Here is an 18,754-nt window from a genome sequence, read left to right on the forward strand (position 1 = left end):
GTAAATCATCAACTCTAATCGTGATCGCTTTTTTTCCCTGTATTTTTCCCGTAAAAATAGTAAAATACATTTGTATACTAAATATGAACTGTCTGGGTTGAATATTGTTTGCGCTAGGGAGAAAAAAACAATTTTTTTTCGAAATTTTTGATTTTTCCTTGACAACGCTATGTAAATTGATCCGAATCAAGTTCGCTATATTTTTCCTGTAATTTTCACGTTAAAATACGTAAGTGTGCCAAATTTGAGCTCTTTATATCAAAAGATGTGGCTTCTGGAGGGGGGTACATAGTCATTTTTAGGCATTTTTCATAAAAATTCATGGTTTTTCCTTGACAACGCTATGATAATCAATTCCTATCAGGTTCGCTATAATTTTCCTGTAATCTACACGCGAAAATACATATGAGAAATTCTTTTTCAATCGCCCCAGCCCAAAAAGTCAATGTTCTGGGATTGACTTCATACTTTGGTAAATTGTTGTCCTATATGATAGTAATAAATCCCTAAAATATAAACGCATTAAAAAAATATTTGTAGAAAGTAGAGGGGGTTGAAGTTTTGACGTTAAGGGTAACATTGTCATTTTCAAATCCGTATAACTATGACAAAAGTTAATGGATTTTAATTTATCTATAATGAATTTTAATGCATTTTTCACGTACTTTTCAAAAATGTATACGAAATTTAAAAAAAAAAATTTTGACCCCTTTTTTTAAAAATCAACCCTTATTTTTCGATTTTCACCCCTTCGGGTATTTTTTTTTTTTTATTTTCATTGGAAAGCTGAGGTTTTTTCCGATGAGCTATGTAAATATGAAAATGGGACAAGAATAATTTTGTGAGAAACAGAATATTAAAGTAGGCGGTGCCGATAAGGGGTATACCTGGAGATCATCTTTGAGGATTTAGGTAGGCACCGCCTAATTTAATATTATGTTTCTCACAAAATTATTGTTGTCCCACTTTCGTATTTACATAGCTCATGGGAAAAAACCTCAGCTTTCCAATGAAAATAAAAAAAAAAAAATTCCCAAAGAGGTGAAAATCGAAAAATAAGGGTTGATTTTGAAAAAAAAGGGGTCAAAAATTTTTTTTTTAATTTTGTATACATTTTTGAAAAGTACGTGAAAAATGCACTAAAATTCATTATAGATAAATTAAAATCCATTAACTTTTGTCATAGTTATACAGATTTGAAAATGACAATGTTACCCTTAACGGGTATACAATTTCAAAAAAACCGATATTAATAGAGTTCCGAACCGAGTACGGAACCCTAAAAAGCAAGTTGTGCGCTAGGCGGAGAATCACCCATATATGAAATTTGTTCATTTTTTCTCAAATTTTTCAAATATGTGCTCAAAAATAACGTATCTATAAGAGAAGTAACAAAAATGTTGAAATTAAACTCAAAAAGTGATTTTTCTCAAAAGAGACACTTTCGATTTTTAATTTTTTTTTTGCATTACAATCTCTGGTGACTGAAGAATTTTTTCCCCTATCTGCGAAAGTGGTACTTTTAGTTTTTAAATTACTATTTTTAATTTTCTTAGTACGGCTCACAGAATTTAAGCAATTATTTTACAAATATAACCTTTTTCCATTATTATTCATTTATTTTTTTTAATTTTCATAAAAACATACTAAAAATCGTTGTGTCGAGCTTAAAAATTGTAAATAGTAACATAAAAACTAAAAGTACCACTTTCGCAGATAGGGGAAAAAATTCTTCAGTCACCAGAGATTGTAATGCAAATTAAAAATCGAAAGTGTCTCTTTTGAGAAAACTGACTTTTTAAGTTTAATTTAAACTTTTTTGTTACTTCTCTTATATACGTTATTTTTGAGCAGATATTTGAAAAATTTAAGAAAAAATGAACAAATTTCATATATAGCATAATTTTTAATTTATTAGTACAATAGATTAAAAACTGTCCCAAAAACACACTTCCATCGTTGACGTTAAATTTCAAAAAATCATAACTTCCTTCACTTTTATAAAATAAAAAAATACGTATATCCTTATTTTTCAAATAGATTTCAAAAAAAATGTTTCGGGGAAAAAAAAATTTTGAATGAAAATCTCCCGTGGAATGCCCCATATATAAAAATAAATATGTTCAATTGTGTTTGTCACATGTTTGTTCTCAACGTTTAAAAATTTAAAAAAGTCATATAGGGTCAACCGGGGTAAATCCGAACGCTTTTAGTAAGTTTCAACAATAACATAAGTTTTTTCTTTAAAAAAAAAATACTTCCGGTATTCTGGTGCATGAAGTTGTTACTTTACTTCCATAGAACAATTTTATGGGGTAGAAAAAATTTTTGATAAATTACAATCGCAGGAAACTTAGCGTTCGTATTTACCTCGATACTTTGCAACTTTCCTAAAATATGGGGGTAAATACGAACGCCACTGTATTTCAGAAAAATCTTAGGGAAAATAAATTTAAAGTATTGAAATTGTTAAACGTATATAAAAACTCAAAAAAAATACGATAATAAACCTATTATGTAATAATGCATCATATATAAATACAAAAATCAAACAGGTTAAAAATTAAAATGCATTACACAATTAAAACCTTCAATAAGTTTATCAAATCATAACGGATTTTTGCAAAACTTGGTACAGAAAGTATTTTGGAGTGATTGAATGTAAATACAAAAATAAAAGTCAAATTTTTTAAATTCAAAATGGCGTACTTTCCTAAAACTTATTTTTAAAAATGATCAAATTTGCTAACCCTGAAACCCCCCGAGTAACAATTTTCGAGCGAATCCAATGAATTTTTTAATTCTCGTCCGCCATTTTGAATTTTGAAAAACTGACTTCAAATTGGTAATTAGCGACCCCAAAAACCGTAGAATACCAAATTTTATTAAGATCCTGAAAAACTTTTTTCAACAAACCATTTGGCAAAAAAATTGAAACACTCCTTCGAGAGAACAGAGATTAAGTTTCTGCTTATTAATTACTAACGAGGATACGTATAGAAAGAAAAACTTTTTTCTATGTACTTTTATAATGTTAAAATAATAGTGTAATCAAATAAAAACAATTTTGTGTGGCTTTGATGTAAAAAAAAATTATTAAAAATACCGTTCGGATTTACCCCAGTTTTCCAATTTTCTTGGGTAAATACGAACGGTCTGATATTATTAATAAAATTTTACAGAAGGCAAAAATGAAAAATAGTTTCTGTTCTAGTATTCATAACAAACAATTATAAATAATAAAATAAATTTTTAGCTTCTTTTTCTTCAAATACGAGACAAAATACTGAAAGAGTGTCATCTTTGATTTTCAATCTTTTTTGCAATACTTGTTATCTTTGTTTATGCTGTTGCTAATTAACAAAAAAAAAATGGGATAATACTTAGAATCTCTTCAAGAGGATCTGAGGTAAAAATTCTCATATCGAACTTATTTTTAAAAATTTTAATTAAGCTGAAATAATTAGCGTTCGGATTTACCCCCCGTTCGGATTTACCCCGACTGACCCTAGTTTCTTAAAAAATAACTTTTTAAAAGAAATTTAATTATTTTCGTATGTTAATAAAATAAGATTAAATGTACTTTTTAAAAAAATGAAAGAAAAAATATTAAAAAATTTTTTTATCTAATAATCCTGTATAACAAAGATTTTTCACGTATAATTTGGTTTTCATAATACAATTTGTAGAATTTTTTAAGAATATTAATTAATTTTATAATTTAAATTGTTATATTTATTTATATTATTTAATAATTTTTTTTATTAATTTAACCTGAAAATATTTAAAAAATTATCTTTTTGTATTATTAAATATTCTAAAAAATTTTTTAATTTTGTTAATATCAGTTACATTACATACCAATTTCTATTACTTGAAGCCGTGTATAAATTGAAAGCATAAGATGTAAATGTTCTAATATTTCGTTTTCAAAAAGTGTAAATGTTCTATGAACTATTCTAAAATATATATTAATAGTATGTATTTGTTAGGTACAATATCAATTTCTATAAGTTTAGTCTTTTTTCCATAAAGTGAAACCATAACATATTATCAAATACTTAGTGGTATGAAAAGTTTTTCTGTGAAGAAATATATACAAGTTCCATATAAAATAAACAAAAACTCACTTGATCACAAATGATGTCCCACTTTTTTTCGTTATCGTATTGTTTTAAAAGCTTTGCTTTGTCTGGTGGCAAATCCATTGAAGCCTAAAACATATAAGAAAATTCAAATTTTAGTACCTATAAAATATTATCCAAAACGCAACACAATTATTAAACAACAACAATAAGTAATTAAATAATTATTAATTCAGAAAAATAATCCTGAAAAAATCTTGAGTTATATAGAAAAATAGTTATTTTTAAAATTAAAAACAATTAAATTTAATACAGTACAATTTCGGTAAGTGTCGGGTGGTCGGGACAGTGCCGTATCACGGTGTCTTCTAATGCTTATTAATCTATAATGTATAATTCTTCTCGGATATAAAAGATTAAATAATAATTTAATATATAATTAGATTAAAATTCAATTTACCTACTTCAAATTCATAATTAAAAACATTATTTTTATTTTATTAATGTCCATTTATTAATGTCCAAAAAGTAGGAGAAAGCCACCCGACACTTACCAAGATGATAGGCGTGGAAAAAATCCGACACTTATCAAACCCGACACTTACCGAAATTGTACTGTAAAATAATTAAATTTATTAATTATAAATATTTTTTCATTTATTTTATTTATTTAATTATATTAATAATTTTAAATTTAGTGTAATAAAAAATTATTATATCTTTCACACAATATCTCAAATCACATTTGAATATTCCCGAGCTGCGTCGAAAGAAGCGCGCATGACAATAAAATAATTCAGACAAATGGCGTATAGGGTTTGTGCCGTTTCGGTGTCTGGAGAAATTTTAATTATCTCCATGTGAAATGAATTGAATTAAATTTTTGTATCCTTTTCTTGTCGAACTATTGGTTGCCAATAGTGGACCAGATTTAATAAATTTTGGAATGATATTGCTATATTAATAAGCATCCAATATTGATTTGTCATTGGCTGCCAAGACATAACGAATATTCAAATTCTTGGTTACTAAATGTCTACTAAGATTGGACAATTATTGAAAACCAATGATTGGTTTCCAATACTGACTCAGTTTTTGTAGCCAACTAAACTTTAAACTGCACCGTGAAAAAAATCACGCCTAATGCTTTTAGCGGTCTGTCAGACCGCTATTCATTTCTTTGTGTTTTTCTAGTGATTTTAAATTATGTAATGACAACTGTCGTATATATTTTTTATTTTTTACATTAAAAAGACTATTTCTATAATATTTTGTTGCAATTTTTTATTTTTATTTATGTTACAATATACTGCTTTTTTCAATTTTTTTTTTTAAATTTTGAAACAATTGTCATCTAATAGATTTTTATATCGATCATTTTCGTAAATAAAATATTTTTCTGTGTAGAATTCGTAGATCGAGAATATTTTTTTTGTAGGCTTGTGTTATCAATGTGTAAAAGAAGCATACAATTTTTTATTTTTATTTTACTCCAAAGGAAATGACTTCATCACATTACGTAAGCATTTTTATGACGTGTACTCTTCTGAATTAATAATATAATTGCTACTTAAACACATGTTACGGAATAAGAGAAATTAATTTTTTTTAAAATTATATAGGTATAAAGTTTTAAGCTAAAAATAAATATATGTAAATTAATTATTATCGCTGGTATCCTCATTCTATTATTTCATTCTCTATATCTAAATAGGGGAGACCGGGTACGGTTGTTACAGTGTCGATTTCTTGTAAGGTAAGTCCGGGGTAGATGGCTATACTTTTTTTAAATGTCCGTAAAAGTAAAACGGAAGCAGTTTATAGATTAATTTTTATTGCTAATGAAACAGGGAACATTATACTTTAAAGAAACAAAAAAATATTTAAAATATTGCAATAATAACAATTTCAAAATTAATGTTTCTTAAACAATGTAATTTGCCATCTCTCCCAAAATGTACATGTAAGATGGCCATAGTTCGCAAGTCTACTGTCAATGTTAAAATTTTGAAAAAATCACAAAAAAAATGATTTTCTCCTTTAATCATAGTTACGAGAGGAACCCACTAGGCAATCTTGGTCAAAGTTGATTTCGACAATTAGTCGGAATGACTAAGGAAGCTTATCAGAATAACCAGGTATCTTAGTTACATTGGCTAGAATCACTTTGACTAATTAAACTTTAGCAAAATTGACTATAGATACATGCGATATTAACCAAACACCTTAGTTAATATAACTAGGAAACAAGGGGTCAATTCTACTAAATCGACTTTGACAATATTAACCAAGCTACATAACTGAATTGACTAGGATGCTTGGTTACGCTGACTAGATTTAAAGTTGCTATGGTTAATAGTCATTAATGCGAAGCAAATTTTTTTCAGTGTACCGTCAAAGTTCAAATAATGTCTAAATATAGATACCGCGAAAGGAAATGTTACGAGAAAATCAAGATTAACTTGTTTAACACATTTTATAAAAACTATACACAAATTCGCACTTTTTAAATTAAAATTGGCTAAAACTGTCATTTTTGAACAACAGAGACTGAGAGCGAGTCATTATCTGGAGCATGCAAAAAGTGCTACTTTGAATGGGACTAAATAGGGAAATTTCTTCACGGATAGTGAGCGACAATGGCTCGCCCACTGCTACCGGTCTACCAATAGAGCGTGCGTCCGAACAAAAATCGAGCCACAATATTATGATATGACAAGCAACAAAAAATATTTTTAATTTTAAACAACCTTTTTTTCAATTAATCTATAAAAAAAATTTTATTTATAATAAGAGTCTTTAAGAGTAACGCATTACAGTTAGTTTTATCTTAAGATTTTTTTCATCGTCGCTGTGAATTTTTTCTTCCTAGAGTGTGAAGTGTAGTTGCCCGGCTAACCACTAAAAAAAAATATTCTAAAATTTAGAATATATTCACGTAAAAAAATATCAAGCCTTTCCAACAGAACACTACCCTAAACTTATTTTGCATCCGCTCTACCGTCATTGTTTGATACAACCAAGCACTGTATTTGCACGGTTTTCTCCGTGTACTCGGTACCTATTCTAAAATGTTTACATGCTATTAAGGTCAAAATCTGATTAAGAAAGAGATTGTACGAACAGACCAAATCCTGACCGAGTTCAGTCAGATCTCGGTTTTCAGAATCCGCCAGGGAGAAGATCGTTTTTCACTTTCAATAAAAATAAATTTTATATTTTAAATATACTCTTGGGAAGTCTATTACATAAAGGTATTTAGCTTCAAATTTTCTTATACACTGAGAAAAAAGATTGTTTTGGGTTACCATTTTTGAGGTGACCATTTTTAGTTAGTAAACTATACTGTTGCTAATTTATTAGTTGTGGTTACTATTATTTTGGTTGGCATAACTATTTTATTAGTTGGTTTAACTAATTAGTTTGTTGGAATGACTATTTCATTAGTTATCTTACTACTAAGTTAATCGTAACCAATAGTTTCTCTCAGTGTAGTAGTCCTATGCTGAACATTCGAATGTGAAAGATTTTAATTAATTAGGTACTTAAAAATTATTTTTACTTTTATTTTATTAAATTAAATGTATTATATGGAAATGGATCAACAAGGGTTGCGAAGCTAACTTTCTAATTACAGTATTCTGAAACAGAAAAATCAAGTTACTTTTCCAATATGCGTAGAGTGGTGAGAGAGTCAAGTGGTTTTATACGCTTGGCAAAGAGAAGGAAAGCACGAGATCGTTCTCAACTAATTTTTGAGGTGGGAGAGGTTGGATTCATATAAACTACATCGTGCGGAACTGACAATGAGCCGGAGAACCTTAAGAGCTCGAAATATTAAAAGGCGCGTCAGCAGTGTGGTCAGTGTATTAGAGAACTCAATTTCTAACTATGTACAAACCTTTCACAGCAACGAAGAGAAGAACATTTTGCATGTATACATATCCCAACGGAATTTACAAATAGCTGACGATGTTTTATTGTATTCAGTTCATTATAAAATAATCAATACAATTTATAAAAAGAAAAAATTCTTTTACATTAACAGTGCGTCTACAATCGTATTCATTAGTTTAAAAAAATTTCATTATTCACAATTTTACACTTTCTATGTAAATATTAATGTAATTCTAAATGATTTCAATAATGTTGTCTTGTGCATTTTTTTCATATTTTCAAACAAAAACTTATACAATAACCGCTTTAAAAATTTTCCAAAGTTTCTTCTTGCTCATCAATTTTAAATTACGAAGATCATCTTTTCACTGTACTATTTTGGTCTTAATTTGTTTACAAAGTATAAATACAATGCACAGGAAACCATTGTATAAAATAGTTTCTTGCTACGATGCTGAAGTTCACAACGTTTATGATCAACGAATTTATAGAAATGACATCTATTTTTTTGCATTGAAACATAAAAGGACACTTTTTAAGCATTTATTTTGTCACACGCACAAGGTTTTATTGCGTCTGTTTTTTTAACAGATGTTCAAAACACGACAAAAATTTGTTTGGTACATTTGACGTTGAGTTGCTCAAAAACTAAAGCCAATAAAATATTTTCAATGTCAGATTCCCTGCTATTAAATAAATATATCAGAAAAAAAATTTTATTAAAAGAAATAAATGCTAATATAAACCTAATAATTCTATTAAGTTAGAAAAATATTTGTATTAATATTTAAATTTTGAACAATTAAAAATGATACAAAATTTATATTTTTTAATGAAAATAACTTAAATATGAGGAGCTGGTTTGAATAACTCGATTTCTGCTCTGCTAGGGGAAGGTGGGGTAATAGGAGCTTTTTTTAAATTTCAAGTACACAGAGACTTTGAATTTCGTGGAAATAACTCGGAAAACTTCAACAATCTTCCTGTATGTCAGACGAAGACAAACGGTCACATTTCTGACAGATTTGTAGAAACTACAAGGAAAAATCAAGTTTTCGAGTTTTTCTTCTTAAATGGAAAATATTTCCGGAGATCATAGTAAATGGTTAAAAATTTATTGTTTAATTATGTTTTGTGATTTTATTAGAGATAATTATGTGTAGATTTAGATACATGAATAAAAATAGAGGTAATTATTAAATTTGTATATGTTTTCCTTCTTTTTTTCAAATTGTGGTCTGTGAAAATTCTTTGAGGTAATGGGAGAATTGTGTCAGCCAGCTGAGTTTCGTTACCTCGATATGGCTTTTCTTATTTTTTTGAAAATTAAACAAGATTCATTTATAAAATTTGAAATTGTTGCATATTTAATTCCTAAGAATCAATATTTGGGTTTTATTGTCTAAAATGTGTTATTCTTGGATATTCTAATACTAAAGAAGCCGTAGGTCTTTTTTATGTCTTAAATAATTTGTAAAATGTTCATCTGTCGAGAACTATTGACAAAATAAGAAAAATATCTAAAGAAAATAAAAATTACATCATTTTATTGGAATTTTAAGTGAGAGCTCCCAATACCCCACAGGTGGGGTAATGGGAGAAAATGCATTTTTTTTGCAAACTTACTTTTTTGTTCTTAATTTCTAATTAATTATAATTAAAGATAAATAACAAAAGGAGTAAAAAATAAAACAATATTTTATTAAAACAATAAAATAAAATGGCGCATCTTTTTTCTTTTGACATTTTTTATTACGACAAATGTATTAAATTATTAAGACAAAAAACTGAAAAATTTTGATTACCAAATATAACCCTTGGAGAACGCATTTATTTTTTCAAGCAAGAAGCACACTGGGTGTCTGTGTGACCACAGTCAATTTTCAAAATTCTACCATTTTTAAATTACTCATCCCTTCAATTTAAAAAAAAAAGTCCAATTCTTTTCAATAATTGTAGAAGAAATTCTCATACTTAAAACTTCTTATTAGAAATATTTAAGTGATGAGACTGAAGTTACCAACGTTGATTCAACGAAAAAAATTAAAGTTAAGGATTCTAATTCCCATCAATGAAATTTGATTATTTTCAACCCTCTGAAACCTGAAATAAAAAAAGCAGTATTTATCATTGTTTTGTCACGGATTTTCCGAAAATCTCGAAATTTCAAGTAAATTGCAAGTAATATAAGAAGATGATATCGATCATTCCGAGTCAAGGATCATCTTCTTATATTATTAAATACTACCGAGTGAGAGAATCAAAATTTTATTAAATTGCAAGTAATTTCCTCGACTCGGAAGCAATTTTTCTCGTTTGATAATTATTTGTTTCAGTGCTAGACACATTTTAAAAAACAGAAAAATTGCTTCCAAGTCGGGGAAAGGAGTGATTTTGAATGATAAATATAAATATTGTTTTTCCCGCCTCGGAAGCAATTTTTCTGCTTTTTAAAATGTTTCTAGCATTGAAACAAATAATTATCAAACGAGAAAAATTGCTTTCGAGTCGAGGAAATAACAATTTACTTGAAACTTTGAGATTTTCGGAAAATCCGTGACAAAACAATGATAAATACTGTTTTTAGGGTTCCGTTCACCTTAGGTGTACCGACGGAACCCTTATGAAAAGACTCTTGCGTCTGTCCCAGCTTTGTGTAGGGGAGACCGAGGAGGAAAGTAACAAAAATCAGTTTTTTTATGCTAGCATTAAAAATATTTGTCGGATAAATTTGTCCAATATATTAAATGAAAGCTTGGACATTCACCTTTTAAATAAAATTTGAATTAAACATTTATAATAAATTGACAGTTCACAGTATAACTTTTACGCAAGCTCTTCATCTGTTACTTTCCTCCTCACCCCCGAGGAGGAAAGTAACAAGCTCCTAGGAGGAAAGTAACAATATAAAATTATGTAAAATTCTTTAGACTAATGACTATTATTAATTAGAAATATTTTTATTAGGAACACATAAAAGTTTAAGTACACTTTATACTTATTTGGCACATATATGGGACATATTTAGCACATATATCGAACATTTTATGAATTTAGCTCATTTTTTTTCTTAAAGATATTTTATGATTACCTAGATCACAGGTTTTTCTTAAATAAATCTCTGTTATTCGTAAAATTAAATACGATTTGCTTCAATCATTAATTAAAACATGGACAATATCGACAACAGGAGAAAAGTAGCGTGTTACTTTCCTCCTCGGTCGATTTTTTCTTGTATGTCAACAAAAAAGTTAAAACTACACAACTGTTAAATTGTTTGTTTAAGCACAACTTAAAGACAGATAATAAGGCTACAAAATAACGAAAGGCACATTTTGAAAAACAATAAAATTTAAGAAATACGAGAATTTGAAAATTTGAACGAAAACTTACTTTTGACGTTTTTTCTGCACGTCACACCGGAATCAGACCTAACCTTTCCTGTCAGGCTCGGACACACTATGGAGGAGGAAGGGGGAACAGTGCCGACTAAAAATATGTTTGAACCATGTCTATCCGATAATTTGTTTAAAAGTTATAAGCTTTGTTACTTTCCTCCTCTGTTACTTTCCTCCTCGGTCTCCCCTATAGCACTTTCGTTGTACGTCTAGTTACAACTCAATAGTATCTAGACCTCATGGGCTTGATTGAAGACTTTTAACGTCTTATTTCTAGCAAATAATATTTTGTATTGAGTCCAACACCACAAAGGCTTGTTTTGAATCTAATACAACTAAATATTTTTCATATTAATATCTCGTTTTTAAATTAAGACCTCAACAGCTTATTTTTAAACCATTATTTGCGATTAATATTAGTTATTGGCTACTTTCTAATCAAAATAAAAAATTAGACTATGTTCGGAGTAAGACTTTTTTTCCTGTGCAGTACACATACATATTTTCACGAGTAGATTACAGGAAAAATATAGCGAAACAGATTGGATTTAATAGCTACGAGCTAGAAAAGAAAAGAAATCGGTTTTTTTGTCGAAAAAATTGATAAAAATGACCCCTTCACCCCCCTTAACTTCAACATTTTTCTATACGAAGAACTACCATTTAGTACACATACGTATTTTCACGCGTAGATTATAGGAAAAATATAGCGAGACTGATTGGATTTGATAGAAGTCGGCAGGCAGTCACGGTTGAGCTTAAGATAAGTTTGACTGGGATTTGTGAGTATGATATACTTCATAAGTAGAAATTTGTCAGCAGTCACGGTTGAGCTTACGATAAGTTCGACTGGAACTTGTGAATATGATATACTTCATGAGTATATGTTTAGCAAGCAGTCACGGTTGAGCTGACGGTAAGTTCGACTGTGGCTTGCATATATGCTATAATTAGTGAGTAAATAATTAGCCATGTTATTTATTGAGACACGTGATCATACGAAACAATATTTTTATCAAAAAATTGTAACACAAATTTCACATTGAGTGAAAGTATCAAGAATAAAAGTTATACATAGTAGATATTTAAATGTGTTTCTTTATTTATATATCTTTATTTATTTAAATAAAAAAGAGTTTATTATTGTTGGTGTACGGAACCCTTGAATTAGTGCGAGTGTAACTCGCACTTGTCCGATTTTTTTATTTCAGGTTACAGAGGGTTGAAAATAATCAAATTTCATTGATGGAAATTCGAATCTTTAACTTTAATTTTTTTCGTTCAATCAACGTTTGTAACTTCAGTCTCATTTTAAGTGTCGACTAAATATTTTTTTCATTTTTAAAGATTGTGGTGCCAACTTCACATGACTTATTTAGTCGACAGTCATGTGAAGTTGGCACCACAATCTTTAAAAATGAAAAATCCACAATGAGTTCTGGGTAGATTAGCAATAGTTATAGAGTTCTATAAATTTTAAAACAATAGTTCCGTAGATTTAGACCAAAAAACATGATATTAAAAAAAATGGTGCTAACTTCACCCAGCACTATCATTTTTGCAAAAAAGAGTTCTGACATATTATTCCGATAGAAAATACAGAGTTCTAGAGTTCTCTTATAAAACAAAAAATAGTTCCGCAAAATTTAAAAATTTGTTAAAAAATTTTAAGTTTTAGTCGATTTGACCAAAGTTCTGGCATCTTTATCAAGAGTTCTACAAATTATTCTTATGACATTTTACTCTAAATTTAAAATCAAAAAAAGTGCTGAGCTTTAAAATTAAAAAATTTTTTTTTCAAAAAATTGAGTTTTTATGAGTTCTAATTAGGGTTCTGGCATCTTTATCAAGAGTTCTACAACTTATCCTTATGAAATTTTATTCTAAATTCAAAATCAAAAAAAGTGCTGGCTGAATCCATCTCAGATCAGGCAAGCCGACTAGCTTGAAATCATGGATTTATCTGCCGATGAAATATGTTATTCTGTACAGAAAATAAAGAAACACGTATTTTTTTATTTTCCATGAAAATTATTTTCAACGAAGTTATTCACTTTTGAACTTTGAACGGTAAAACTCGAAAAGTACAGTGAAAAAAAATTGTTTTACTCGTAACTTTTTTTCTAATTAGTGTAATCAATTTTTCTTTCTTGGATCTTTTTAATGGTATTTGTCTCTTCAAAATCCCGTTTAAAATTTGTAAAAATCTTTAAAATTAACGAAATGGCGAATGATTTTCTGAAAATAAATAAGGTTAATTTTCTCAAAAACCCCACTTTTTTTTTCTTTCAAATTTTTACCATAAATTCTTACAAATACGAGGAACAATTCCTAGGAGTTTCAAGCATGCTAAACCATTCTGTCATTCAGGGGAATTTTTTTTCGAAATTTTATTTTCTTCGAATTTTGAGATAATTGGTGCGGACTTTCAAGAACAAAACAATGTTGTGAAGCTCACTGAAGTAAGTCCTTTTATAACCAATAATAACTGTTGGATTAAATCTCAATAAATAAATAAATAAATAAATAAATAAATAAATAATGTTTGCATACATAATCACTGTAAAATAACTTGTGTTGAAGGTTCTAAAAATCAAAAATGTGAAATTTAGTATTTTAAATTTCTTTAGAACCAAATTAAATATATTGTTAAGTTTGAAAAGAAAAATGTTTTTATAAATATTGTAATTCTTGCAGAAGTGCTTATTTTATCAAAGTTTTATTTAAATTCAAATTATCTTTGAAAATTTTTTTGCAAGTTACTTTAACTTTTCATTTTTTCCAATTGAACATATATTTAGAAATTAGTATTTATGGATTTATTATTTGTCTAAATTCTATAATTTAAAATTGAAGACAGTTAATATTATGTAAAGTTAAATTTGAATAATTAAAAAATAAAAAATGGAATTTTTAATTAAGAAAACATTTTAAATCAAATATAAATTTTACAAAATTTGTTAAATTTAAAAACTGAAGTGCTTTATTAAATTTAAAAAAAATTGTTATTAGAATCATGAATAATTTTGTTTACTTACAAATAAAATATTTTTATTGCACATTAAAACATCTATTTAAATTAATTAAAATTTTTAATACAAATATTTAATTGAAAGTATTTATCAAATTTCTACTAAATCATGTTTAGCAGTTCGAGCCATGTAAGAGACCATATCCCCATTTTCATTGTGTTGAATTTTCCAAACGTGGCATTTTTGGATTCCTGCAATTTTTTCAACACTCTTCCATTGACGGATTTTTGCTTTTCGAAACTTTTCCAACTCCCTAGATGAGATTAGAAGCAGTTTAATCGAAGGAGTGTAATTCTGTACTTCTCTCACAAAAGACTCAGCACTGTCAATTACTTGAAGATGGGATTTTTGCAAATTATGAGTGCTGGCGAAATGCTTCACAATGCCGCCAATGCCATCACATGCACCTTTTCCGTGTCCTGTTGCAGAGAAAATCCACTGTTTATTAATATTCGATTGTGAGAACTCAAAAAATTGAAACCGATTTTTAAAATGAGCACCGGCTCCATCTGAAAGAATTGTGGTTTCTTCTATTTCTTCTAATTCCAATTGCTCTTTACAGTTTTCTTGTATCATATTCAAGGCCAACATCGCATGAGCAGAATCGTGCTTCGTGTCATCAGCAACAACAGCAAAACTTTGTGGTTTTCCATTGTTGTAACAAACCGCTGTAAAAATTGAAATCTGTTTTGTCTTCCAATAGGCACTTTGAATTTCATTCGGGAAAATCACGCTCCAATTTTCTGCAAAATCAACATGAAAAACCAGTTTCTTCGGATTCAATTTAGCTTCTTCTTTAACTCTTATTATTTCTTCTTTCTGGATATTTTTTATGTGCTTATGAACATTTGCTTTGAGAGTGTAGTTTTTCAGTTCACTAAAAAATGTACTGAAGCTCGTTGTTTTTTTCACTAATTCGCCTTCATTCCACAAAGCATAGGTTATTTCACCGAGAGAAATTTCTTCACAAATTTTCAGAACTTGAGTGGTTATTCCTTCAGCACCAGGACACAAGCTACATTCTTGAAGAATGCATTTTTCAGTTGAAGGTGAACACATTACGACTGTGAAGAGATCTTTTTGAAGTTTTTTAATATCCAAAAAGCGTTCTTTTCTTAAGCTTTTCAATGCAATAAGGAGAAGTTCAAAATTAGCACAGTATATACAAACGCACACTTCTCTTTGTGGATTAATTATTACCCATTTTGGTCTTAATGAGTAAAATTTTGATCTTCCAATATTTATAGCAGGATTTTTTTCTCGAAAAATTTGGTATGTTTCTTTAATACTTCTAGTTAAAATCCGTTTCACTTTTTTTTCTTTTCCACCATCGACATTAACATTTATAGCATCATTTTTATTTGGACTCTGCCTGGAACAATCCAAATCATCATTCAGGTAATACTCTTGTGCTACTTTTATGTGTTCTTCGCTTATTGGATGACCACTGTACAGATCTGGCAAATTGTATATTCCTTTATTTCGTTTTAATTTTCTCGCTTCATCAATAATGTACTTAGTTGTTGTAAGCTTTGAAAGTAACGCATTTTTTGAGAGGGATTCGGGCAAAATTGTTAATAGACGGATCTTCTCGGATGTTGTTTCGCAATTTTGCAACGCCAAGTCAAAATTATTTATCCACTGGTCACAAAGATTACAGTCATTTCCGTTCGACAATGTAACGTCGTAAAGTTTCGAAAGCTTGCTGGTTGTTGCATTTGAAAATGAATCAGTGAGTTCTTTTCTTTTTCTGCAAACATAATGTTTTCGTTTATCTTCGGTCATTTCTAAATCTAATTCTCGCAAAGGTGAAACGTTCAATCGAAGGTTGGAAGATATTTCGTTAATTTCTTCAACTTGCGTTTTAAAATCCGGTTCAAACAAATCATCTTGTTCAAGTGTTTCAGGTTCACAATCGACAAAATTATCCTCGCTTGAATTACTGACACTATCGTCAAATATTTCCAAATTAGAAGACACCAAAAAATTTGAAGTGAATCGTTTATAACAATTTTTACAGACGCAATCATTAAAATTGACATTTTTTTCAGGAAACAAAGGTTGTAGCAATAGTGATAAACCTTCAAGTTTAATAAATTGATTATTTTCGGTGTTCCGTATGCGTTTTTTGTGCACATTAGCAAAATCAGGACAAACTTTACGATCTGCAGAAAAATAACTGCTTTCACTTCTACTCATAATTTTCAAAAATTAAACACTTAACATTAAAAGAACAGGGTACATTTCTAGTCCTGAAAATAACAATATAATCAAACTTTGTCTTCAAATCAGATAAACCAAAAGGTGAAGAAAAATTAAAACTTACTCAAAAACAAATCTTGAAATTTCGCTTTAAATATGAATACGAAAATTCAAACAAATTAATAAATATCCCTGCAATGTTTTCTTTGTCAAATTGCGTTCACTTAAGACAATAATAATTGTTGGTTATAAAAGGACTTACTTCAGTGAGCTTCACAACATTGTTTTGTTCTTGAAAGTCCGCACCAATTATCTCAAAATTCGAAGAAAATAAAATTTCGAAAAAAAATTCCCCTGAATGACAGAATGGTTTAGCATGCTTGAAACTCCTAGGAATTGTTCCTCGTATTTGTAAGAATTTATGGTAAAAATTTGAAAGAAAAAAAAAGTGGGGTTTTTGAGAAAATTAACCTTATTTATTTTCAGAAAATCATTCGCCATTTCGTTAATTTTAAAGATTTTTACAAATTTTAAACGGGATTTTGAAGAGACAAATACCATTAAAAAGATCCAAGAAAGAAAAATTGATTACACTAATTAGAAAAAAAGTTACGAGTAAAACAATTTTTTTTCACTGTACTTTTCGAGTTTTACCGTTCAAAGTTCAAAAGTGAATAACTTCGTTGAAAATAATTTTCATGGAAAATAAAAAAATACGTGTTTCTTTATTTTCTGTACAGAATAACATATTTCATCGGCAGATAAATCCATAATTTCAAGCTAGTCGGCTTGCCTGATCTGAGATGGATTCAGCCTGCTACACTTTAAAATTTTCAAAAAAATTTTCTTCCAAAAATTTTTAGTTTTCAAAAAACTCATTTTCATAAGTTCTGATATGAGGTTTAGCATCTCTTGGAACTCAATTTTGAATCATTTGAATTTTTTTTTAAATTTCAAAGTCATGTAGTTTTTTTAATTTTAAGTTTAGAAAAAAAATGTAGGAGTGTTTTTTGTAGAACTTAGTAAAGGTAAACAGTAGACCCATCAGAACTTAAGAAACACGTAATTTAAATATTTTCTTAAATAAAAAAATTTTTCGATAGTACATGTATGTACATGAAAAAAAAAATTTTCGAAAATTTCAATGTTCAGCAATTTTTTTGATTTTGAATTTGGAGTAAAATGTCATAAGAATAATTTGTAGAACTCTTGATGAAGATGACAGAACTCTTATCAGAACTATCGTCAGTACTGGCGGGGTACTGGATTTGTTCCGCCTGCGGATCTCATTTTTTTACGGGGCGTCGGAAGAATGCCGGATGTTAAGTCCGTACTGGCTCGGTACTGGGGCGGATCCGACTTGCGGATCTCAACAATAATTATTATAATATTATAATTCCTATTATCAGTTCACTGCAAAAAAAATAGTATTGAATCAAGAAAACCATTCCCTAATTTTCTTGGATCAAGAAAATATTTTATCAAATACGGACAAATATATGGGTTTTCTTGAATTAATATTATGTTTTTCTATGTAATCATATATATTTATTTTAAATATGTCGTGATTAATTAATCATTACAATAATTAATTTAATTATAATATTATTATTTAATCATTATTTTTAAATATATATATATTTCCAAATTATAAATGATTTACAAATTAATTATTAATTAATTTAATTTTTAAATTAAACTTTAAATTGTTTTGTAGTAAAGTTAGCTTTAATAATTATGTCAAATATATAATTAATTGAGGTTTATATTTACAGTCTATTTATTTTACATTAATTTAAAGAACCTAGTTTTGGTTAATTATATATTAATTCTAGTTTTTGAAAATTGTTACACAATATAAAATTCATACTAAAATTATTTAATAAAATAAATATTAAAAATATGTATTAAAAAAATAGAATGATAAAAATATAACAAACTTTTTTTAGGCAAAATATTTAATTATTCATAAATATACATTGAATAAAATATTTAAAATATACACTACCGTCCGAAATTGTGCGAACGCTTACACCGCGAGTCATTGAAAAACATACTCGCGTGAAAATAAAGATAACTCTGAGAGAAATTAACGTAGAGACTTTTCCCTTATAGCGTTGGAAAGCTTATTAAATTTCGA

The 18,754-nt window shown here is 28.2% G+C and overlaps 1 protein-coding gene across 3 annotated transcripts in view; it reads right to left on the reverse strand.

The window, feature by feature from the left end:
- The window catches only part of LOC127278956 (formin-like protein), a 48,497-nt gene that overhangs the window by 24,617 nt on the left and 5,126 nt on the right, over nucleotides 1-18,754 (reverse strand). For all 3 annotated transcript variants that reach the window (XM_051300932.1, XM_051300931.1, XM_051300933.1), the window contains exon 2: nucleotides 4,131-4,214. In XM_051300932.1, the coding sequence (XP_051156889.1) occupies nucleotides 4,131-4,214 (84 nt within the window). The remainder of the gene's footprint in view (nucleotides 1-4,130; nucleotides 4,215-18,754) is intronic.

The sequence above is a fragment of the Leptopilina boulardi genome, unplaced genomic scaffold (assembly GCF_019393585.1).
Source record: "Leptopilina boulardi isolate dan_hultmark-lab unplaced genomic scaffold, ZJU_Lbou_2.1 LbouV2_213, whole genome shotgun sequence".
Classification (NCBI taxonomy): domain Eukaryota; kingdom Metazoa; phylum Arthropoda; class Insecta; order Hymenoptera; family Figitidae; genus Leptopilina; species Leptopilina boulardi.